Here is a 26,136-nt window from a genome sequence, read left to right as displayed (position 1 = left end):
TCGTGCCCGGGTGGCCCTGGAGACGGAGCACGCGGTGTCCGCCGGCACACTCGAGGTGTGCCGCGACCGGTGGGACTGGAGTGCGTCATCACCCCGGCCAACCAAATTTTAATTTAAATATGATAGCAAAATACTGCAGATGCTGGAAATCCAAAATAACAACAGAAAATGCTGGAAAAACTCAGCAGGCCAGGTAACATCCGTGGAGAGAAAATAAAATCAACGTTTCGGGTGAAAACCCTTTGTCAAGACTAAAGAAGCACAGGAAATGAAATAGATTAAGAGGCCAGGCTGGGAGAGCCTTAATTTAAGTATGTTAACTAAAAAAAAATTAAAGAAAACTTAACAGTTTATGTGTTTTACAGTGTGCACCAAAAGAGTACACACGACTCACAACGCAGCTCGACAGCGACTTCCTCGTGATTGACAGTTGGCAGTGGCCAACCGAACTTTGAGTTTTGCGCGCAACGCGGCCGTTGAGCCAATCAGCGGGTAGGATGGGCGGGACCTCGCACCCGGGTGTGGGTGGGGCGGGGCTGGAAGCAGCTTCAAGTTCAGTCAGCTGGTGGCGGGCGAGGGGAAGCGGAGCTGGCAATCGGTGGGAATGGCAGCACTGCCTCGGGTTACCCTCTCCGCCTCATTGCTAATTGTTTAACCAACCACTACCCTCTCACCTATAAAGTTTAACTGCGGCCGGAGCCGGGATACTGGGCGATGGATTGATGGAAACTGAAGGCCGCGTCGCTACTGCCTTTTTTTTAATAAGAAAGTTTGGGGGTGGGGGGAGAAAGAAAGTTAGGAGTTTGTAGGTAATCATCGGTGGGAAGAACGACGTCTTATCCCAGGGGAGAGGAGGGGGAAAGTCAAATCACAAGAAGGTGGCAAAGGAAAACCATCCGGTTTGCAAACTAACGGGTTACCATAGAAACCTTCCGCTCCCCTAGCAACCGTCACCGGGCCAGCTCCAGCAGTGGCGGGCGCTGCTGATCTTGGCGGCCAGGATGTCGGTGGCCAGCAGCATAGCCGCGAAAATGAACCTCGGCTCCTTGAAGAGGAAGCGGATGAAAACTTTCAGTGTTCGGATTCTTACCATCGATGCCGAGATGGAGTTTAGCTGCGAGGTACTGTACTTTGCACTCGCTTGTTGCAGGTTTTGTGTTGTCACCTTCTGTTTTGACAGCATTTCACCCCCCCCCCCACCATTCCACCGAAAAAGTTAGCACAATCTTTTTATAGCCATCTTATGCGGTTTTCTTTAGAGAAGCATTAAAAAATAGAAAACTCCGTTTTGTAATCCAAACATTACAAATTTTTAATAACAACAGAAAATGCTGGAAAAACTCAGCAGGTCAGGCAACATCCGTGGAGAGAAATTTGAGTTGACGTTTCGGGTTTGACCCTTCTTCAAAACTGGAGAGAAAAGGAACTAGATCGAAGGCAGGGCTACAAATTTTTAGCTGGCTGAGAATGCGTTAAAAGGTTCTCCGCAGTATGAACAGAGAATGACTTTGGAGCAGTTTATAGCCAATTGAACCCCCCTCCAAATTTGTTAGAATTAAAAGGACGACAATACTCTGGGGAAAATCTTTACCTTAAAAAAAGTACATAATAATAAAAAGTACTTTCCTGTAAATAAGTTCGTTTTTTTTTATAACTACCCTACCCAAGAGACGTTCCAACTTTTCAGAGCAATTCATTTAGCAGGACCCCATATCTTCGAGTGCATTACTTTTTAATTGTATTGAAACACCAGGATCAAAACCATTGCCCAACACCGAGAGGCAGACAATTGCATCTTTTTCCAGTGGGAGATCAAAAACAAGTGTTCAATAGGCTACATTGGTGAAAAATGTGGGAATATTGGTCCACTTTAAGTGCTTGAAGTCAGTTTTTTTTTTAACATAGGTCATTTTTGTCTTCTATGTTTGCAGTTACCTTTTTTTCCTCCCTTAAGAACATTGTAATACACATCTGAGAGTAAAATGTAGGAAAAATTGGTAAATTTTTCACAGTAGATAAGTTCATCAGCTGTTCAGTATATATCAAAGCATTTTGCAGTGATTTGCTAGAGTAATGTGACAGAAATTAGTTGGCTTGGCCACATAGAGGAAGCTAAGAATATTTGGATCCAACTGTGATGGCAGGAAAATTTACAGCATTTGTGTATAACAGTATTGTGGAAAATGACCGCTGGTAAGAATTTGCATTAGGTAGTGAGAGTAACAAAATGTTCAACCAGTTTATAAAACAGCCAAGAAATGGCAATTATATAAGATATACGGCACAGAAACAGGCCATTCGGCCCAATCGGTCCATGCGAATTAAAAGATTGAGACTCTAACTATTTTATCTTTTAACTCACTTAAAATAATGAAATCTTGAGGGAAAAATACTTTTTTGGAGTGGGAAGAGAATTTGTCAAATATGAGAATTTAATGTAGAACAACATTCCATGGAAGGTTTTGAGAAGTTCCATTGCATTGTGCTAGAGGGAAGTAGTTGGAAACTTGAAAAATATATTGATTGATGGTCTTCAGTTTAAATTTATCAACTGAATTGTGTTTTTTAGCCACCAATCTTGCAATGATGTAAACCATGAGAATAAAGAAACTGATTAAACTATTTGGTCCCATGAAAGCACAAAGCTAATTGTGGATACTATAAATAATGCTTCTTGCAAAAAATAAAACTGGCTTGTCAAGACTGAGTCTTAAAAGGAGGAGGCCTACCACAAATACGAGGTCCAAAGCATTTATATACTTGTCAAAATTATTGGGTACAAAATAGCTTAGTAAAGCTGTTTGGTGATCAAATGTATTTGCCAATCAGTTGTTTTGTTGGTGTATGTTGACAAAGATGTAAAAAGCAAATTATGAAAATTGTAGTATACAGATTATTAACAGTCTGCTTCATTACTGCTGATACAAATCTTATTTCAACAGAAATGCAGAACATATCTTTCATTTATGTTGTATTTTAGTATGGGGTATGCAGAGTGGAGAGTTAGAATATTATTTTTCTGTTGTACAAAAGACTTACTATTTTGAATCAAATATACTAGTATTGCCAATTACTTAGCCATCAAATATTCCAGTGCTTATTAAAACAGTCATTTAAACCAGCAGATTTACCATGGTGTTATTCATAAGTCAAAGGATATGCTGTTTCATAGTAATAGGGCTGTTATGCCATGTATGGGATAACCTCAGGGCCACTGTTTACAGTGACTGAATAAGTCTAAATCCATTTGTATTAAATTTATATTCTGAGAATTTTACTGGAGCTTTGGGAACCAAATTCCACAGCTGTCCATTATTCCATGAAAACCATAAATAACTGACCTTTATATGTATTATTTACCCATGTATTTAATTTTTATCCCTTACCAGAATGTGAGCTAACACAGCAACATGTACCAGTTGGAGTTGGATATCTGGGGGTAGAGTTTCCGCCTTGGGGCCAATCGGCAATTCCAACGCAAATTGCGCCTGTTTCCGCTCACTCATTTGCATATCACCAAACGCAAAATCTGCCATGAACTAGCGCTATCGGGCAGCGTTTTAATACGTGATTTAAAAAAAATTGCTTTAAAAATTATTCCATGATATATTTAAGAGTGGTAACTTGGTAAAGTTTGATTAATACAGCTAAAAACTGGTTCATCACAAAAAATAAGCATTTTAAATTAGTGTCAATCCACTATTTAAATGACTGAAAATGACTTCTAAAAAAGATACAAAACTATTTTCTAGTTAGATTGGGGTACAGTAGTCAGTTCCTTTAGTAAATTAAAAAAAAAAAAAAATGAATTCAAAATCTTTCCAAACGTACCTATTAGTGTCCTTGCGCCCAAAAGATCCAGCTTAATTTTTTGAGCTTCCTTGAAGGCCTGCAAATTAGCGGAAACTCCCAATGGTGATTAATTCACCCTGGGGGCGTGGGCAGGGCCTGCTTCTAGCACGATATTTAAAAAACTAGCGCAAAAGATCGTGGAAACTCGAGATGCGCTGAACGCAATTTGTGCTTAAAATTCCACAATGCTTTGCGGCGGTTACGGCGATATTGGATGAAATGCGCCAAAAAAAAAGCACAATCAAAGTGGAAACTTCAGGCCCTGGTATTTAGCGGTACTGGGTAGGGGAATGGGGTTTACATAGAAGATTGGAGCAGGAGTAGGCCATTCGGCCCCTCGAGCCTGCTCTGCCATTCAATGAGATCATGGCCGATCATCCAAATTCAGTACCCTGTCCCTGCCTTCTCCTCATATCCCTTGATCCCTTTAGCCTTAAGAAATATATCTAGCTCCTTCTTGTCCGATCCTGTCACTGTTTTCCAAGTGCTCTGCTATTACACCTTTTATAATGGACTCTAGCATTTTCCCCACTACCGATGTCAAGTTTACCGGTCTATAATTCCCTGTTTTCTCTCTACCACCTTTTTTGAATAGTGGGGTAACATTAGCTACCCTCCAATCCATGGGAACTGTTCGAGTCTATCGAATTTTGGAAGATGACCAGCAATGCATCTACTATTTCTAGGGCCACTTCCTTGAGTACCCTAGGATGTAGATTATCAGGCCCTGGGGATTTATCAGCCTTCAATCCCATCAATTTCCCTAACACCATTTCCCTACAAATACTGACTTCTTTCAGTTCTTCTCTCTCATCAGACCTTGTGTTCCCCGACATCTCTGGGAGGTTATTTGTGTCTTCCTTTGTGAAGACAGAACCAAAGTATGTATTTAATTGGTCTGCCATTTCTTTGTTCCCCATTATAAATTCCCCTGATTCTGACTGCAAGGGACCTACGCTTGACTTCACCAATTTTGTTCTCTTCACATATCTATAAAAGCTTTTACAGTCAGTTTTTATGTTCCCTGCAGTTAGTGTGGTACTGCACTTTGGTGGAGGTTGGAGCAGTCCTTGGCTTGGATGGGCCTCGGGGATGTTGGAGCTTTTGTCGCACTGGGTGAACGTGCTGGGTTTTGGCAGCACTGTGGTGGCTCTGCTGGGGTCTTGCAGCGTTGAGGAGGAGGGGATCCTTTGGTCTGGCATCGCCGTGGAGGAAAAATTTGGGATTTGGCAGAATTATGGAGGGATAACTTGAGGTTTGGCAGAACTAAGGGATGAATTTTGGCGTTTGGCTCACTAGTAGATTCCTAGTATGTGTGAGCGGTGAGGGGAGGCATGTGTCTGACAACACTGGATCTGGTAGCACTGATCTAACATTTTAAGAGATCACTGTAAACATTGCAAGTTCTTTTTCTCTTTCTTTGTGTAGTATTGCTGCGTTGAACGTACTTCAGTTTGTGTTATTGCTTATAATAAAATACAGTTGGAGCGTGTGGTGCTTTTTATCAGACTTGTTTCGTTGGCTACAGGTGGACAGCAGTAGATAATCGCTTCCTGCAATTGAATAGTGTGGTTTGGACTGCGCTGATTTTGTACTGTGATTTGAACTGCAGTGAATTTGGGGTTTACTTCACTGCAAGGAAATGCATATCCTCCATCTATGTACATCTCTCTCTCTCTCTCTCTCTCTCTCTCTTTATAGATATAGTCAGCTGTGGCTCAGTTGGTAGCACACTTACCACACAATGAGTCAGAAGGTTGTGGGTTCAAGTCCCACACATAAATCTAGGCTGACACTCCAGTGCAGTGCTGAGGGAGTGCTGCACTGTCTGAGGTGCCATCTTTCGGATGAGACGTTAAACCGAGGCCCGGTCTGCTCTCTCAGGTAGATGTAAAAGAACCCATGGCACTATTTCGAAGAAGAGCAGGGGAGTTATTACCTGGTGTCCTGGCCAACAGTTATCCCTCAATTAACATAACAAAAACAGATTATCTGGTCATTATCACATTGCTGTTTGTGGGAGCTTGCTGTGCGCAGATTGGCTGCTGCGTTTACCACATCACAACAGTGACTACACTCCAAAAAAAAGTACTTAATTGGATGTAAAGCGCTTTGAGACGTCCGGTGGTCGAGAAAGGCGCTATATAAATGTAAGTTGTTTTTTTTTCTCTTTTTCTTCCCCCCCCTTCCCCCCCCCCTCCCTTCCCCCCTCCCTCCTTCCCCCCCTCCCTTCTTCCCCCCCTCCCTTCTTCCCCCCTCCCTTCTTCCCCCCCTCCCTTCTTCCCCCCCTCCCTTCTTCCCCCCCTCCCTTCTTCCCCCCCTCCCTTCTTCCCCCCCTCCCTTCTTCCCCCCCTCCCTTCTTCCCCCCCTCCCTTCTTCCCCCCCTCCCTTCTTCCCCCCCTCCCTTCTTCCCCCCCTCCCTTCTTCCCCCCCTCCCTTCTTCCCCCCCTCCCTTCTTCTCCCCCTCCCTTCTTCTCCCCCTCCCTTCTTCCCCCCCCTCCCTTCTTCCCCCCCCTCCCTTCTTCCCCCCCCTCCCTTCTTCCCCCCCTCCCTTCTTCCCCCCTCCCTTCTTCCCCCCTCCCTTCTTCCCCCCTCCCTTCTTCCCCCCTCCCTTCTTCCCCCCTCCCTTCTTCCCCCCCCTCCCTTCTTCCCCCCCTCCCTTCTTCCCCCCCTCCCTTCTTCCCCCCCTCCCTTCTTCCCCCCCTCCCTTCTTCCCCCCCTCCCTTCTTCCCCCCCTCCCTTCTTCCCCCCCTCCCTTCTTCCCCCCCTCCCTTCTTCCCCCCCTCCCTTCTTCCCCCCCTCCCTTCTTCCCCCCCTCCCTTCTTCCCCCCCTCCCTTCTTCCCCCCTCCCTTCTTCCCCCCCTCCCTTCTTCCCCCCCTCCCTTCTTCCCCCCCCTCCCTTCTTCCCCCCCTCCCTTCTTCCCCCCCTCCCTTCTTCCCCCCCCTCCCTTCTTCCCCCCCCTCCCTTCTTCCCCCCCCTCCCTTCTTCCCCCCCCTCCCTTCTTCCCCCCCCTCCCTTCTTCCCCCCCCTCCCTTCTTCCCCCCCCTCCCTTCTTCCCCCCCCTCCCTTCTTCCCCCCCCTCCCTTCTTCCCCCCCTCCCTTCTTCCCCCCCCTCCCTTCTTCCCCCCCCTCCCTTCTTCCCCCCCTCCCTTCTTCCCCCCCCTCCCTTCTTCCCCCCCCTCCCTTCTTCCCCCCCCTCCCTTCTTCCCCCCCCCTCCCTTCTTCCCCCCCTCCCTTCTTCCCCCCCCTCCCTTCTTCCCCCCCCTCCCTTCTTCCCCCCCCTCCCTTCTTCCCCCCCCTCCCTTCTTCCCCCCCTCCCTTCTTCCCCCCTCCCTTCTTCCCCCCTCCCTTCTTCCCCCCTCCCTTCTTCCCCCCTCCCTTCTTCCCCCCCTCCCTTCTTCCCCCCCTCCCTTCTTCCCCCCCTCCCTTCTTCCCCCCCTCCCTTCTTCCCCCCCCTCCCTTCTTCCCCCCCCTCCCTTCTTCCCCCCCCTCCCTTCTTCCCCCCCCTCCCTTCTTTTCCCCCCCCCCCCCAATTCAAATCGCTTTATTGGCATGATGAGGTACATCTTATGTTGTTAAAGTATCGAAAAACATTTATGGTTGAACACAGAAATGCAGATCTATCCATACAGTGTATAAACATATATCCCTGAGTGTATAAGTATACATTCATATAATTTGTATATACTTTTTTCTTAGATTTAATGGTTGTCCCTCTGTTTATGGCAAGCTGTAACATAGTGTGCCGCTAAGGTTACACAATTTCTCTGTTCCCCTAGTAGGTATTGGAGTTTTTGGTCGTCATTCAAATTTCTGAATTCAGGTCATATTTTTGTGAATTTTGGGTAGAAATTCTCCCTTATGCCCTGATATTTTCCACAAGCTGTGAGGAAGTGCATCTCTGTCTCCACCACTCCCTGACTGCAGTGAGAGCATATCCTGTTCTCTCGTCAGCCAGGTCTGTCTGTGTCTGCCTTTTTCGATAGCCAGGCTATGCTCACTAAGTCTGTACATAGTCAAGGTTTTTCTCAATTTGCTATCTTTTACCGTGGTCAGGTATTCAGCCATGTTGTATTGTCTGTTTAGGGCCAAGTAGCAATTGAGTTTGTTTTGGGTTTTTGATGTTTCTGCCCAATATGACAGATATTTTTCCTTTTGCTTAGTGACAATTGTGTTGGGTCGAATTCTCTGTGCTACGATGTCACTGTTCTGGGGCTGGTTATTGTTAGTAGTGTTAGTAGGTACTTCACTGAGTCCCAGGACTAGTTGACTGAGGGTATTCTTCTTTATGATCCTCTCTTGGCATTTCAGGGCTTCGTAATGATAGCAGTGGAGGTTGCTCATCTTTAGGTGTTTCCAAAATTTGGTGGCTCTTTTTTGGATAGCAATTATTAATGGATATTGGCCTAGTTCTGCCCTGCATGCATTGTTTACGGTTTTCCTTTGAGTCCGGAGGATACTTTTACAGAATTCTGCATGTAGGATCTCAATTGGGTGTTTGTCCCATTTTGCAAATTCTTGTTGTGTTAGTGGTCCCCACACCTCACTGCCATAGAGTGCAATTGGTTCAATTACTGATTTGAAAATTTTGAGCCAAATGCTAATTGGGATTTCTATTTGGATTGATTTTTTAATGGCATAGAAAGCCCCCCTTGCTTTCTCTTTCAGTTCATTCACAGCCAGATGAAAATTTCCCGTAGAACTGATTTTTAAGCCCAAGTGTGTGTAGTTAGTGGTTTGTTCAATTTTAGTTGTTCCTAGTGTGAAATTTATTCTGGGTCCCTGATCTCTCTCTCTCTCTCTCTCTCTCTCTTTCTCCCCCCCCCTGCTATTTTATATAATTTCAAAGGTAACTTCTTCAAAAACGTCACAATCAGAATGACCTTTTTTTTGGAATTTTTCTTACTGAGACCTACACTATACGTAACCAAAGTGCTGTGAGTCTCCGTGCACCTGAAATTATTCAGATTCTGCCCCACCTCCCCATGTCTTTAGAGGGATTAAATAACTGGAATGGCCTTCCCAATTGGCTTTACCAGCCGTTCTGCATAATAATGCAACCGGAGCAGCAGAGGCTCCGAGAGTGAGATGCCATATCGGAAGACCGCAGCTCACTTGCAATTATACCTATTGGTGGCACTGCATTTCCGCTTGCTTTATGCCATATTTATGTTCTGGTGTAGGCAAATGAGCTCGGCAGGAAGTATGGGCATAAGTTCCCGTCGGCATGATCCTGCAGAATCTGGTACAACTTTGGATGCAATTAAGATCCAGGAAATTCGGGGCTATATATGTAGCCTGGCGAAATGGAGCAGCACAGGACACGAACTTTCGTTTTTGGGGTTTTTTATTCTGTATTAATAACTTGGGTCTAGGTTTAGGATGAAATTGTAAATACATAAAACACAGTCGACAAAATACGGCAGTGGCTTGCTGTAAAACAGAACATGAGGTAAACCACAAATCATTATACAAAACAAAACATATCATACCATACATTCGTATGTCCCGTTATCACTTGTTACCTCTTACAAGCAAACAGAAAGTATTTAACTCGTTCGAAACGTAGCCCCAAGGACTCAACAACAATTTTAACAAAGGTTAACACCAGCACATGGTGGGACAATCTACAAGCATCCCCGTGATATCGAGTGATTTGGGAAACAATATCACTTTAAAACTATGTCTGGCTGCACTAAATGCTGTTTTAGTTGTACTTTACGCAGACTAAGTTCATTTCAAAAGTCATATTCACCCCAACTCTCCTCAGAGCACACCCCTCACGCTGGATCTAGAAAATGGAGGCTGTGAAGAAAGGGGAGGTTCCTTTGGCATCACATGGCCCTTCCCATAACCCTTTTCTCCTTTTTTCAAATTCTAAAGGGGAAAATGAACCGCGCCATCTAGTGGACTTAAATATTCACTGCATTTTCCCACTTGGCTACATTCTCCCCTGCTTTAAAGTCAACGTCCTCGGTGACTTAGCACCCGTTTTTCACTTCTTTTACAGCTTCTTGAAAAAAGGCAGTACCCAGACTCGATAAAACATGAGAGAACACCTCAGGACTGAGTGAGACTGCATTACAGGCTGACTGAGGCAAATGGTATGGGTTAGGGTTTACCCCAGCATTGGCTCTTTTAGTTCTGCGAGGAGCCGGAATGGGTACCTCAACCTCAGTCCCACACTCAGAAGGATCTGAATGCTCTGGCTCAGAAACAGCCTCTGATTCCTGTACATCTTGGGCGTTACCAACAGGATCATTGTTTACTTTTTCCTCCTGAGTTAACTCTGGATAGGTGACTTCCTCTACCACAACAAACTCAGTATCAGAGGGCTCTGGCAACGATTCTGTCAAAAGAGTGACAGGGGGTACGGTGACGGGGGACTTGGTTCTCGTCCGCCTAGGCTCAGGGACAGGGGGTGACACATGGCCTAAGATTAACTCTATGGACCCTTTTTAAAGGACCGCCCTCTACAGGCTCAACTGCATGTGTAGTACCCTGTACCTCCACCACTCTGTACACAGTAGGACCCCAAGCATCCTGAATTTTGTTCCTACCCAAAGGCCTGTGTCGTAAGTATACCAACTGACCCACCTCAATGGTTGGACAGTACACTTTGTCTTTGTTAAGTTCAATTCTTTGAGCTGATTTCTTTTCAGTGTACTCTCTTGCCCTTGCATGTGCCTCCTTCAAACGCTCTTGGTGGACAACCAACCACTCATGTTTCTTGTCTAACACTTGCTCCTGACCTAATAAAGCATCTACAGGAAGGTGTGGATGAACCCCGAAAAGCAGATAGTACGGTGAGTAGCCAGTCGTAGCATGGGGTGCTACATTGTAGGCATACACCAACTCAGATAAGTGCTCAGGCCAGCGGTGCTTCTTTTCTGGAGGCAGTGTACGCAAAAGATCATGTAAAGATCTGTTGAATCTCTCACATTGAGCATTTCCTTCTGGGTGGTGTGGGGTAGTGCGGGTTTTCTTTACACCATAAAGCTTACACAGCTCGGCAATGATTTCACTCTCAAAATTTCGACCTCTGTCTGAATGCAATCTTTCTGGGGCCCCATACTTCATGAACCACTCTTTGAGAAGGACTTTTGCCGTGGTATCAGCCTTTTGGTCCCAAGTAGGGAAGGCTTGTGTGAATTTAGTGAAAACATCGGTCACCACTAACACATTCTCACGACCATCGGAGGCCGGTTCCAGCATGGTGAAATCTACAGCAACTACTTCAAGGGGCCGGGAGGCTAGAAATGATTTCATAGGGGCATGTATCTTGGGGTGGGGCATTTTTGTCAAAACACACCTCTCGCATTTCTTGACCCACTGTTCCACATCCCCATACATCCCAACCCAAAAACATCTCTGTCTCAAAAGGTTCTGTGTGCGCTCTATTCCCTGATGGCCCATACGATCATGCACACCTTCAAGCACGACTTCTTTCAAACAAGAGGGCAGTAGTAGCTGGTGACACTCACCAACATGGACATCCTCGATTACACGGTACAACAAACCATCTTGCTCACAAATACGGGGCCACTGCTTTAACGTGGATAATACTAGCTTGGATAACTGCGACCTCTCCTTGTAAGTTGGCCTTCGCTGCTCACCCCAAAACTTCCTAAACACGCTGAGGGTGGGGTCTGTGTCCTGAAACTTACGTAGTTCCTCTTTAGAGTAACCGGGAAGTGTTGGTGTGTTACCCTGCAACTCACTACGCTCAGTACTTTCTTCTGCGTCCGAAACACGGATCTGTCTGACTTTACAGCACTTGACTCCTGCTGTCCCTAAGTCTGGTCCTAGAGCTGTTCCCTTGTGAGTGACATTACATATGGCCACACAACCATCATAGTCCGCATCCCCACTGTCTGACTCGGGCTCCCCTGCTAACGGCTGCCTAGAGAGGGCATCTGCTGCTGCATTACAGCGGCCTGGGCGGTACTTGACGTCAAAGTCAAAAACAGCTAACTGAGCCACCCATCTTTGCTCAACAGCACCTAACTTAGCTGTAGAAAGGTGACACAGGGGGTTGTTACCTGTTATGACAGTGAACTTGGAACCTAGAAGGTAACCTCGAAATTTCTCTGAAACAGCCCATTTGAGGGCGAGGAGCTCTAGTTTCATACTGCTGTAGTTTCTGTCATTTCTTTCAGCATTACGGAGCCTCCTACTGGCATATGCTATCACTCTCTTCCTATCTCCCTGCTGCTGGTGGAGGATGGCACCTAATCCTAGGTTACTGGCATCCGTCTCTACAATAAAAGGCTGAGTGAAATCTGCGTAACCTAACACTGGAGCACTGATCAGCTTTTCTTTCAGCTGTTCGAAAGCAACTTGGCACGCCGCTGTCCATGAACCTTCAAACAACCGTTTTGCTGGGCTGTCTTCCCTAAGGCATGCATTGACTACGTCATGGAGAGGGCCAGCTCGTTTAGAAAAATCCTCAATGAACCTCCTGTAATAACTACAGAAACCAAGAAATGACCTCAGATCTTTGACTGTACTGGGGACCGGCCACTTCTTTACGGCGGCAATTTTCTCTGGATCTGTCCCTATACCCTCCCCTGAAATTTGATGCCCAAGGAACCTGACTTCCTGCTGCAGGAAGTGACACTTTTCAAGCTTTACTTTCAAACCTGTCTCTTTCAGTCGTCTTAGAGCTGTCTCAAGCCTCTCTAAATGGTCCGGGAAGGTCTGAGAGAACACAAGGATGTCATCTAAATACACTAATAGGATGTGGAACACTAAATCGCTCATAGTCGCTTGCATAAGTCGTTGAAAAGTCGCAGGTCCATTACAGACACCAAAAAGCATTCTGAGGTACTCAAAAAGGCCAAAAGGAGTTGTAAAAGCAGTCTTAGGCCTGTCACTTTCACGAACAGCAACCTGGTGGTACCCACTTGCAAGATCAATGGTCGAGAAGAACTTTGCACCATGAAGGGCATCAAAACTCTCGTCAATGCGGGGCAAAGGAAATGCGTTACGTCTGGTTTTTGAGTTTAGTTTCCTAAAGTCAACACATAGTCGTATGTCTCCATCAGTCTTACGAACTACCACTATGGGTGAAGCGTATGAACTATTGCTCTCCTGGATGACACGCTTTCTTAAAAGCTTAGTGATGTGGTCCCTCACCTCTTTGTACAGTGTAGGTGGGATACGACGGTATGGCTCTGTAACTGGTGCGTCATCTACCAAGTTAATCTCATGCTCAACTTTATCAGTGTAGCCTAGGTCCTCATCCTTAAAAGCAAATACTTCCGAATACCTGGCTAAAAGTGCACCTAACTCTGCTTGTTGGCCCTGTGTGCCACCTATGTGTAGTTTGTCCAAAAGCAACTGAATGTCTTGGTCTGTCATCTGTCCTTCTTGTCTGCCAACAGTTACTTCCTCTGTGTTAGCGGAGATGCGTTGAAATCGCACCTCACAGGAGTCCTTGTCTACACACTCTGCCTGAGTCGGAATACCAAGCCTGGTCCTGGGGTTTAACCACACATCCTCCTCAGAGAAATTTACCACCTGCACTGGAAATAAATGTCCCTTTGATTCAACTAGAGTGGGGACAACTACCAGGCCACCTGGCAATGGTGTGTTACCTGGCTCCAACAGCATTTTAGTGCTGCCACCTGACTGAGTTTTAAGTCCCTTTACATAGACTGTAGCTATGGAAGACGCAGGCACATGTACAGCACCCCTACCAGCTACACGGACAGAAGATGACTTTGGAGTGATGTTACACTGTTGTACTTGCTGAAATGCTTCCCTCCAATCTGAATCCAACTTTCCCCCTAGAGCAGTGTCAAACTCAGCATGAACTAGTTGTCTGCATCGGCTGATGATGTTCATACCAATAAGACCTGGTGCTGCAGGCTGTGACTGCTGATGCTCTTTGACTACCAGGAAACCACATTCGGGTAAGGTTATGCCCATAGTTTCAACGTCTAACTCAAGGTAGCCCAAGTAGGGAATGTCCAACCCGTTGGCGGCAGTGATCTTAAGCCACCCGGTTGTAGGCAGCATATCCTCATCCCTCCCAAGTAAGTGCTCTCTGAAAAAAACTTCAGTAATAGTGCTGACTTGGCTCCCGGTATCCAGTAAACAGTTAGCAGTAACCCCCCCAATCTTGAGATCTACTACTGGACATTTACCTACTGCACGGTCAAGAAATCTGTCACGAATACCAGTACTGTTCTGAGAGCCTGCAGGTTTTCCTCGCATTGCCCGGCTCATGGCAATCGAGGGAGTTAGTTTTCCTGCACCCCAGCCAGCATTGGTGGATGTGTTTGCTACCTCGTGCTTCTGAGGACACTGTTTGGCAATGTGCCCCGCCCCGTTGCACTTAAAGCAAATAGGCTGACCTTCATCAGTGAACTTTGGCTTGGCTCTAGGTTTCCCAACCTTGTCATTACCCGTGTTTTCCTTCTGTAGAGCAAGACCCCGTACTGCCTCTGTTAGTTCCCCGATAGCTTTACCCTGTTCCGCCACCACTTTAAGAACATCCTGTAAAGTGACAGCCTGGCTGCCTGGTACCCCAATGGCAGAACACTGAAGATCCCTCCCCGTACTGTCACACACTACATTCTTGCTCTTTGCAACTTTAGTGCTACAGGGCTGGTCTTCTAAGGACCATAAGACAGCTTCCTCACGTACATCGAACAGGGTAGACTGGGGGTTGTCTCGTACAAACTTGCGCAACTCTCTCCGGAGTGAGGGATCTCTAACACCATCAACAAATCTGTTTCTGACAACCCGTTTTGTGTCCGGCACAGCATCAGGTGATTGCTTTACCAAAGTTCTAATAATCTGAGAGAGTGCATGTGAGTATTCTTGGAAACCTTCACCCTCTTCTTGCTTGCGTCCATAGAAAGTTTCTAACAGCTGGGACTCACTGCGTTTTTCGGTGAAAGCCCCCCTTAGGTAACTGAACAGGTCACTGGGCTGCTTAGACTCTCCACCCAACCGTAACCTAATTTCCTGTAGGGCTGCCCCCCTCAACAAAGATCGAATGAAATCTACCTGCTCTGCAGGAGTCTGATCTCTAGCTCGTAGTACACTTTCAACCTCTTCAATGAACTCATCAACTGAACGACTATCTTTAGATACCTCACCACTGAATGGTTGGATCTGACGCTCTCTGGGTACATACACATATGACTTGGTTGCCCCATTACCTAGAGTGGCAATAATTGCCATTGCTTGGTCATGGTTTTTTTTCAACTCTGAAATTTGTGCCTTGAGTTGATCTATCTGGTTGCCCTCACCCACACTCGAGGTATTGTCCTCACCATCCGAATTGTGAGCTCCACCCGCCTCCTCAGGAGGGTCTAACATTTTGACTCAGTTCACAAGTCCCTGACAGTCACTGAATGGGATGGCCGCTGTGACGATTCTTCTCCAATGGTGTCCCTCCTCGGTGCCTTGATGGGTCCTCTCCCAGATTGGTCCTGGCGCCCTCTGGATCCCGTCTGTCTGGTCTGGTCCTCCTTAGCAACCCCAGGCAGCACTCTCCGTCCGTCTCCAGGTCCACTTGGCACCACACCGCTCTTCCCCCACTGCCGTATTTTATGTAACTTTCCCAAACCTGAGAAACTCCAAGCTAACAGACCCCACTCCTGGTACCAAAATGTGTAGCCTGGCGAAATGGAGCAGCACAGGACACGAACTTTCGTTTTTGGGGTTTTTTATTCTGTATTAATAACTTGGGTCTAGGTTTAGGATGAAATTGTAAATACATAAAACACAGTCGACAAAATACGGCAGTGGCTTGCTGTAAAACAGAACATGAGGTAAACCACAAATCATTATACAAAACAAAACATATCATACCATACATTCGTATGTCCCGTTATCACTTGTTACCTCTTACAAGCAAACAGAAAGTATTTAACTCGTTCGAAACGTAGCCCCAAGGACTCAACAACAATTTTAACAAAGGTTAACACCAGCACATGGTGGGACAATCTACAAGCATCCCCGTGATATCGAGTGATTTGGGAAACAATATCACTTTAAAACTATGTCTGGCTGCACTAAATGCTGTTTTAGTTGTACTTTACGCAGACTAAGTTCATTTCAAAAGTCATATTCACCCCAACTCTCCTCAGAGCACACCCCTCACGCTGGATCTAGAAAATGGAGGCTGTGAAGAAAGGGGAGGTTCCTTTGGCATCACATGGCCCTTCCCATAACCCTTTTCTCCTTTTTTCAAATTCTAAAGGGGAAAATGAACCGCGCCATCTAGTGGACTTAAATATTCACTGCATTTTCCCACTTGGCTACATATAGTTTAAAACCAATGTTCCTGTTAATTAGCACATACCTCGAGCTGCGGGTACTAACGGCTCTTGAAGTTCTGATTTAAGATTTGCCTGTTAATGCAGCAGTAGCGCTAAGAGCAGTCTTTTCGAAACAAGATAAACCAGCGAATAAGAAGTCAAAGAACTAATGGAAGAGCTCGTTGGCTGCATTGCTAGGGCTTGAGGATTGCATTTGATCCGTGGAACTTATTTTTACATCCTTGATGTAATGGCAAATAAATTCCATTTGAAACAATGGAAGTATATTTAAATGTGAATCCATTGACCGCTTTAAACTCTCTTCTACTTGATTGTATAAATAGTGACAATTTTTATAGCATGAATAAACTTTCCCACATCTGTAGATTGTTATTTACATGTTCTTCATTTTATGTTGTTGGGATCGAGATATGTTGGCAAGGTGCTGAGTTAGCGTGGTCCAAAAACTTGAAAGCAAGCTTGCATTTAGATGAAATTGCCATATCCTGCTTGAAGACTGTAAAGGAAGTGTACAAAATCTGCTAATGCAGTTAACGCAAAAGCAGTTCTTTCTCGAAATCTGCTTTTTTAATGTTTTAACATTCTACTGCTATTTAAACATTGTATCAAGCAATTTCAATGTACCCCTGTAAAGGTGAATACCGGGAAGTATTTGATAAGTAATGCAATAACCTCCAAGAATAAAAAAAAACATTATTTCAAAGGAACTGATTTATCTGTGATTTAGTGGTGTAGGAATAACTGTGATTACATCTGTGCCAACTGGGCATAGGCTGAAGTCCTAGGGCTGCCTGTTTCTTATGGTACAGTTATACCACAACTTTTAAAAGAAAGAAACTTTTATGATGATGCAGCAATGTGGTTTTGGTTATTGATTAATGCAACATTGTCAGCTTGACTCTGGAGTCGAATTCCTATCTGACTAGTATGCATTAAAACCAGCCAGTATGAAACCCGATTGAGAAGACTCGAATGTGAGGTGAAGCTGGGTTTAAAAGCTGCTCAGGGGGTCTGTTGGATCTTCTGGATACTTTCAAAACATACTTACTGCAGTGTCTTATGTTTTGAGACTTTCATCTTCTGTGACTTAAATATTTAATGTTTGAGAGCACAGATGTATTACCTGGGAGGCAGATTATGTTTACCAGAATGTGTAATTGCTAGCATGAGCAGGCAAAGTGCAATTCACAGCCTGTTTCATAACAGTAGGTCTTGTCAACTGCTTATTTTTCTCAGACCACTGGTGCAATATAACCTCAGCCTCATATCTGGTTTAAATAACTAGTTCTTGGACAAACTATTAGGTGTTGCATCTCATGGTAGCAGTGTTCAACTTGAAGGGAAAAACATACCTTTTATTTTTCTTTGAGCTTTGGTTGCCCGATCGCAAGCAGGTTTTGAAAGATGAGTTTCTGGGTTTGCCCTTTTGGCCAAAGGAGGTCATGTGGAAGAGCTTGCCATGAGAAACTTAAATTAAAAAAAAAAAAAAGGGTGATTTTAAGTTTAGAATTCATTTTATGTGTCATACTTTAATTGACCGGTTCAGTCCAGCAGAAAGCGCTACTACAGCATTGATTGCAATATTGTGCATGGTTTTTGTATTTCAGAACTTAGATAAAAATGAATGCATAATATCTTGACAAGTTAAAGCCTGACGAATGTTTACCAAATTTGCAACGCCGTGCAGATATCAACAGCAACTTGCATTTATATAGCGCCTTTAACATGGCAAAACGTCCTAAGGCATTTTACGAGAGCATTATCAATCGGAATTGGACACTGAGCCACAGAAGGAGATATCGGGACAGATGACCAAAAGCTTGGTCAAAGAGGTAGGTTAAAGGGACCATCATAAAGGAGGAGAGAGAGAACTAGAGAGGCGGAGAGGTTTAGGGAGGGAATTCTAGAGCGTGGAGTGATTAAAATCGGGGATGTGCAAGATGCCAGAATTGCAGGAGTGCAGAGATCGCGAAGGCTTGTAGGGCTGGAGGAGGTTGCAGAGATGGGGAGGGACATGGAAGGATTTGAAAACAAGGATGAGAATTTTAAAATTGAGGCGTTGCCGGACCGGGAGCCAATGTAGGTTAGCAAGCACAGGGTGATGGGTGAACGGAACAGCGAGTTAAGCTACGGGCAGCAGAGTTTTGGATGAGCACAAGTTTTATGTAGGGTGGAAGATATGTGGCCGGCCATGAGAGCATTGGAATAGTCAAATCTAGAGTTAACAAAAGCATGATTATGGGGGATTTTAATTATCATATTAACTGGACAAATCAAATTGGGCAGAGCAGCCTTGAGGATGAGTTCATTGAGTGTATTAGGGATGGGTTTCTTGAGCAGTATGTAACTGAACCGACCAGGGGGCAAGCAACCTTAGATTTGGTCCTGTGTAATGAGACAGGATTAATTAAAAATGTCCTAGTAAAGGATCCCCTTGGAATGAGTGACCATAACATGGTTGAATTCCATATTCAATTAGAGGGTGAGAAGGTTGGATCTCAAACAAGCGTGCTGAGCTTGAATAAAGGCGACTATGAAGGTATGAGAGCGGAATTGATTAGAGTGGACTGGGAAAATAGATTAAAGGGTAAGACAGTACATGATCAGTGGTGTACATTTAAGGAGTTATTTTACAACTTCCAAAAAAAAAATATTCCACTGAGGGGGGAAAAAAGGGTGTAAAAGAAAAGATAGCCATCCGTGGCTAAGTAAAGTAATTAAGGATAGTATCCGACTAAAAACAAGGGCATATAAGGTAGCCAAATCTAGTGGGAGGATGGAAGATTGGAAAGTCTTTAAAAGACAGCAAAAAATAACTAAAAGATTGATTAAGAAAGGGAAGATAGATTATGAAAGTAAATTAGCAAAAAATATAAAAACAGACAGCAAAAGTTTCTATAGTTATATAAAAAGAAAAAGGGTGGCTAAAGTAAATGTTGGTCCCTTAGAGGATGAGACCGGGAAATTAATGGTGGGAAACATGGAGATGGCAAAAACGCTGAACAATTATTTTGTATCAGTCTTTACAGTAGAGGACACTAAGAATATCCCAACACTGGACAAACAGGGGGCTCGGGGGGGGCGGACTAAATACGATTAAAATCACTAAGGAAGTGGTACTTGGTAAAATAATGGGACTGAAGGCGGATAAATCCCCTGGACCTGATGGCTTGCATCCTAGGGTCTTGAGGGAAGTGGCGGTAGGGATTGTGGATGCATTGGTAATCATTTTCCAAAACTCCCTGGACTCAGCAAAGGTCCCGGCAGATTGGAAAACTGCTAATGTAACACCCTTATTTAAAAAGGGTAGTAGGCAGAAGGCTGGAAACTATAGACCTGTTAGCCTAACATCTGTGGTTGGTAAAATGTTGGAGTCTATTATTAAGGAGACAGTAACGGGACATTTGGATAAACATAATTTAATAGGACAAACTCAGCATGGCTTCATGAAGGGGAAGTCATGTTTGACAAATTTGCTGGAGTTTTTTGAGGAAGTAACATACAGGGTGGATAAAGGGGAACCAGTGGACGTAGTGTATTTAGACTTCCAAAAGGCATTTGACAAGGTGCCACACAAGATTATTGCTCAAGATTAAAAAATCACGGGATTGGGGGTAATATTCTGGTGTGGGTGGAGGATTGGCTCTCTAACAGAAAGCAGAGAGTTGGGATAAATGGTTCGTTCTCAGATTGGCAACCAGTAACTAGTGGTGTTCCGCAGGGGTCAGTGCTGGGTCCCCAACTCTTTACAATCTATATTAACGATTTGGAGGAGGGGACCGAGTGTAACATATCAAAGTTGGCAGATGATACAAAGATGGGAGGGAAAGTAGTGAGTGAGGAGGACATAAAAAACTTGCAAGGGGACATAGACAGGCTAAGTAAGTGGGCAGAGATTTGGCAGATGGAATACAATACTGGAAAGTGTGAGGTTATGCACTTTGGCAGGAAAAATCATAGAGCAAGTTATTATCTTAATGGCAAGAAACTGGAAAGCACTGTAGTACAAAGGGATCTGAGGGTCCTGGTGCACGAAACTCAAAGTTAGTATGCAGGTGCAGCAATTGATCAAGAAGGCCAATGGAATGTTGGCTTTTGTTGCTAGGGGGATGGAATATAAAAACAGGGAGGTATTGCTGCAGTTGTACAAGGTATTGGTGAGACCGCACCTGGAATACTGCATACAGTTTTTGTGTCCATACTTAAGAAAAGACATACTTGCTCTCGAGTCAGTACAAAGAAGGTTCACTTGGTTAATCCCGGGGATGAGGGGGTGGTCATATGAGGAGAGGTTGAGTAGATTGGGACTCTACTCATTGGAGTTCAGAAGAATGAGAGGCGATCTTATTGAAACATATAAGATTGTGAAGGGGCTTGATCGGGTGGATGCGGTGAGGATGTTCCCACTGATGGGTGAAACTAGAACTAGGGGGCATAATCTTAGACTAAGGGGCTGCTCTTTCAAAACTGAGATGAGGAGAAACTTCTTCACTCAGAGGGTGGTAGGTTTGTGGAATTTGCTGCCCCAGAAAGCTGTGGAAGCTACATCATTAAATAAATTTAAAACAGAAATAGATAGTTTCCTAGAAGTAAAGGGAATTAAGGGTTACGGGGAGCGGGCAGGAAATTGGACATGAGTCTAGGTTCGGAATGGTCATGGCCCTGTGGGTAGTGGAGTGGACCCAGGGGCCGTGTAGCCTGGTTCTGCTCCTACTGTGTTCTAATTCTATGTTAGATTTCAGGAGATGGTTTTATTCCTGTTCCTGGCTGGGGTGGAGATCGCCTTTACAGAAGGTAAGTACTGTAGAAAATATAGGGATAGAGTGATCTCCTGGAAGAATTTCGATCGCCTAGATGGGTCGGAGAGGAATTTCCCAGATTTTTTTTCTCCCAAATTGGCCATTGGGTCTTTTATCTGGTTTTTCACCTCTCCCGGGAGATCACATGGGTTCGGGTGGATGGAGAGTGATAGAAGATTTGAGGTTAGGATCAGATCAGCCATGATCTTATTGAATGGTGGGGCGGGCTCGAGGGGCCGATTGGCCTACTCCTGCTCCTATTTCTTATGTTCTTATGGATGAGGGTTTCAGCAGCAGATGAGCTGAGGTAGGGGCAGAGTCAGGCGATGTTACGGAGGTGGAAGTAGGCAGTCTTGGTGATGGAGCGGATAAGAACATATGAAATAGGAGCAAAAGTAGGCCATTTGGCTGATCTTCTACCTCATCTCCACCTTCCTGCACTATACCCATAATCCCTTGATTCCCTTAATATTCAAAAACCTATCGGTCTCTCTCTTGAATATACTCAACGACTGAGCCTCCACAGCCCTTTCGGGTAGAGAATTCCGAAGATTCACCACCCTCCTGAATGAAGAAATTTTTCCTCATCTCAGTCCTAAATGTCCGACCCCTTATTCTGAGACTGTGATCCCTGGTTCTAGATTCCCCAGCCAGGGGAAACATTCCCCCACCCCCCTGCATCTACCCGGTCAAGTCCTGTAAGAATTTTGTATGTTTCAAAAAAAATCACCCCTCATTCTTCTAAACTCAAGAGAATATAGGCCTAGTCTACTCAACCTCGCCTCATAGGACAATCCTCCCATCCCAGGAACCAGTCTGGTGAACCTTCGTTGCACTCCCTCTATAGCAAGTATATCTTTTCTTGGGGGTAAGGAGACCAAAACTGCACACAGTACTCCAGGTGTGGTCTTGCCAAAGCCCTATATAATTGCAGTAAGACGTCTTTACTCTTATACTCAAATCCTCTTGTAATATAGGCCAACATACCATTTGCTTTCCTAATTCCTGCTGTACCCAGGGTTGCAAAATTCCAGGAAGTTTTAAAAGAGGAAACTTTCCATGGGAACTTTTGGGAATTTATGGGAATTTTGAGTGTTTTTGCACACTGATGGATTTTGTCTCTGACCCTTATATTATCTTTGTCATCAAAATAGACATACTGTTCCAGTCAAATAAAAACAGGCTTTCAAAACTTTATTTAGGTTATAATTTTGAACTTTATTGAACCCCCACAAAAAAGACACATCTAAAATAAAATAAAAAGAGCGTCAGCTTATTTAGCCTGTAATTTGTCCTTATTTTGTCCCTTTTGAGTCTTCTACTCATCATTGCTCCTCCTGATTCTCTGGCTCTGACGTGTCCATTTCCTCTTCTGTGTCACTGTCTAGCTGTATGGTGGACACTTCTGTATCTGGCTCAATAAGTTGTAGGTTTGCCCGGATAGCCACCAGTTTCTCCACTCTCTCGTTAGTCAGCCTGTTGCGCACCTTTGTGTGCATATTCCCAAAAAGTGACCAGTTTCGTTCAAAGGCCGCTGATGAAGGTAGGATTTGGAGTATCACCGATGCAATAGGTGACAGGGCCTCAGATGCACAAAGTCTCTTCCACCAGGTATGTGCACTGATATGCTTGCATGATTCCCATATCCCGTCCCCATTCCAAAGACCTTGCTTGGTAGAGAACTTTGCCAGACTTCCCAGAACTTTGCCCACGTCCAGATTGAGGTGGCATGAGAGGGCAAAAATCACACTAAGCGCTGTTGATCTGTTCTCCAGAAAGTATTGGTCTCCCAACATGCTTTGGGTCCAGCATGTATGCTGCAGCATGAATTGGCTTGACACAAAATTCTTGACGCGTCTATGAATTGAACAATTGCCTTCTCCTCTGCTTTGAGCAGCAGGGATGTGGGTAGGGCAATGCTGATTTGTACTTTTAAATCAGCAAAAAGCTTGAACATTTAACAAGACAGCATCATTTCCTTCAATCTGAGCAATTGCAGATGCTACTGGTGAGAGTAGTTTAAGGCTGCTAACCACTCTCTCCCAAAACACATCATCCAGCAGTATTTTCTTGATGGTGGTTTCCATATCCCCAGACTGGGATATTGCCATTTCTTGCAGCGACTCCTTACCCTCCAGAAGGCTGTTGTACATTATGACAACACCACCCCATCTAGTGCTGCTGGGCAGCTTCAGTGTGGTGTTCTTGTTCTTTGTCGTTTGCTTGGAGTTGTAGGTTGCTGCAACTACCTGTTTTCCCCTGACATACTTAACAACTTGCTTGGCTCTCTTGTATAGTGTTTCCATGGTTCTCAAACCCATGATGTCCTTGAGGAGCCGGTTGAGCCATGAGCTGCGCACCCAATAGATGCAATATGAGGGTAGGCCTCCTCCACTTGAGCCCAAGCAGCCTTCATATTTGCAGTATTGTCAGTAACTACTTTAAAGACCTTTTGTGATCCAAGATCATTGATGACCGCTTTCAGCTTATCAGCAATGTATGTGTCTGTTGTCCTTAGTGTCTGTGCTCTTGAACACTGGGAGAGGAGTGGAGACGATGTAGTTTATGATGCCCTCCCTTTGTACATTTGAACACCCATCTGAGATAACTGCAACACTCGTTGCATCTCTATCATTTCTTTGAGCTTTCCTTGGACTCTGTTATACTCAGCCTCCAGCAAATAAGTAGACAAAGCATGTCTGGTGGGAGGACAGTATGCAGGGCAAATAACATTGAAAAATCGCTTCCAGTACACATTGGCTGTGAGCATGAGGAGTGAGCCTGTTGCATATACAGCTCGAGCAAGGCACTCATCTGCATTCTTCTGGCTATGGTTATCCATTGTATCGAACCTTCCAAGTGGGCCAGGAGTTGCTGATAAGGAGGAGCCTGATGCTGAATGTGAACCATAATTTTCTTGAATGGAAGCAGAGGAACTCTGGGTAGACTGCTGTGAGCTTTGAGTGAAGTTGTTGCATTTGGATAAATGCTGCTGCATCTTTGTGGCATTCTTTACATCTGGCTTTGTACAGTGTTTGCACATGTACACAGTCTTTCCATCTTTAATGCCTGGGGTAAAATGCAGTAAATGTGGCATTGTTCTATGCAGAGAAATAAAGGGCATTCATCTCTGTGTCGAACTGCGGTCGATCAGTACGATTGCAACAGGGTGAGTAAATTTTTCCTGATGCTCCATGTGATGGAAGCATGACCTGTGCACGCACGACGCTACATCACCAATAGAGGGAGCTAATCGCTCATCCACTCATCCAACCAATCAGGACACATTTGTTCACAGTCGCACACACAACTTGTAATTATTAAAACAAGTCAAGTAAGAAGATAAACATATTGATTTAAGAAATTCCTTAATAATAATTAAGATTCCATCTCTGTTAGTAATTTTAAGAGAGGACCTGTGAAAAGAAATGAAAGAAATACAAAAAAAAATATGCTAGTAAGTGCTTTTTTGGGCAAAATTCCCAAGCTAAACTTCCCGTGGAAAATTTCCAGAAATTTCCCGGAAACTTTCCACCCCTTCGCAACCCTAGCTGTACCTGCATGTTAACTTTCAGTGATTTGTGTACAAGGACGCCCAGGTAGCTTGACTTCATGAGTTTCCCAGAGCTATTGCTGTCTGTTCAAGAGATTACAATTCCCAACACGCATCTGTGCCTAGAATATTTTTCAAAATAACCATTCACAGAATGTTGCTGTTTATAAGCCCACCCCCTCTTCTGCTTCTGCCCGTTGATAGAAAATGACTGAGGACTAGGGAAAGCATTTTTAGGTACAGTGAAAGTATCCAGGATTTGTTTTTTTTATCTAAAGCATCAAAAAAAAGTAATGCGTGTTCTCTTCAACCTTTTCTGAGGCAACTTTGCTAAGAGAAAACAATGTAAATTCCTGTAGTCAAGGGATTGTTGATTTAGCGAATACATCATGTTACAGATGTGTCAGTGGGAACAAATGTTTTTTTTTTGTTCATATACAGGATGTGGGCATCATTGGCAAGGCCAGCATTTATTGCTCTTGAGAAAGTGGTGGTGAGCTGCCGCCTTGAACCGCTGAAGTCCATGTGGTGAAGGTACTCCCACAGTGCTGTTAGGTAGGGAGTTCCAGGATTTTGACCCAGTGACCATGAAGGAACAGCGATATATTTCCAAGTCAGGATGGTGTGTTGCTTGGAGGGGAGCTTGGAGGTGATGGTGTTCCCATGTGCCTGCTGCCCTTGTCCTTCTAGGTAGTAGAGGTCGTGGGTTTGGAAGGTGCTGTCAAAGAAGCCTTGGCGAGTTGCTGCAGTGCATTGGTGGTGGAGGGAGTGAATGTTTAAGGTGCCCAGTCCAGTTCCCTGACCAGTATTTACATCCCAAAAACAGCCTTCCATCATCACCATCACAACTTCAGACCTTGGGGCCGCCTCTCACTACTCGCATATCCCATTGTCACTCTTGAGCTCCACCAGTGCTCTCAGACCATACTGTCACAATACTCCTATACCTTGATACCCCTTTCTGCAGTCTTTCCAAACTCCCTGACCTCTTTAAAGCTCCTACACCCTGATATCACTCATGCCATGTTCCCAGATCACACTACCCATACACTCATGATCCCCCTCAATCCCTGCCACATCCCAGAACCACAGTTGCAAAGATCCCACACCAAATGTACTCTCTCAACCCAGGATCTCTCTCCCAGTACTTGAAGACCCCGATGCTCCTTTCCCTCCCCATTCCTCTAATACCCCAATACCCCGTCCCACTCTATCACATCCTGGCATCCCCTTCCCACTGCTCCCAAATGCTAAGAGCCCAGGACTGCTGTCCCACTTCTCTTGTGTCCTGGTATTTCTCTTTCCCCTCCCCGCCCCCCACCTTTTGATCACTCATCCCTATCCTTTACCCAGTGCTACCAAATTCTACAAATCTGTCCAGTAATTACATCCCGGATTGAGCCTTCCATCACCACTGTTACGACCTCATACCTTGGGTCTCCTCTCCGTACTCTCATATCCCATGACACCTCCACGTACCCCAAATTACCTTCCCCATTTTTGCCACACCCTGAACTTTCAATTCTTCCAAACCTGACACTTTCCTCTCCAATAGATATATAATGTGTTCCTTTAAAAAAACAACAACTTTCCTATATGCCTTCCTCTCATCATTTTCTCCTTCAATACTCG

At 44.8% G+C, this 26,136-nt stretch overlaps 1 protein-coding gene across 6 annotated transcripts in view; it reads left to right on the top strand.

The window, feature by feature from the left end:
- Nucleotides 1-555: 555 nt before the first annotated feature.
- The window catches only part of nf2a (NF2, moesin-ezrin-radixin like (MERLIN) tumor suppressor a), a 173,244-nt gene continuing 147,663 nt past the window's right edge, over nt 556-26,136 (top strand). For 2 of the 6 annotated variants that reach the window (XM_085961732.1, XM_085961730.1), the window contains exon 1: nt 558-1,121. In XM_085961732.1, coding sequence (XP_085817858.1) covers nt 1,002-1,121 — 120 coding nt within the window. In that variant the 5' untranslated portion in view covers nt 558-1,001. Of the gene's footprint in view, nt 1,122-26,136 lie in introns of all 6 variants that reach the window. The other 4 variants (XM_085961733.1, XM_085961731.1, XM_085961735.1 and 1 more) reach the window with 4 other exon arrangements.

This window comes from Somniosus microcephalus, chromosome 19 (genome assembly GCF_052327205.1).
Source record: "Somniosus microcephalus isolate GS21.2 chromosome 19, FLI_Smic_1.0, whole genome shotgun sequence".
In the NCBI taxonomy this organism is placed as follows: Eukaryota; Metazoa; Chordata; class Chondrichthyes; order Squaliformes; family Somniosidae; genus Somniosus; species Somniosus microcephalus.
Note: the sequence above shows the minus strand (reverse complement) of the source record. Positions and strands in the feature narration are given on the sequence as shown.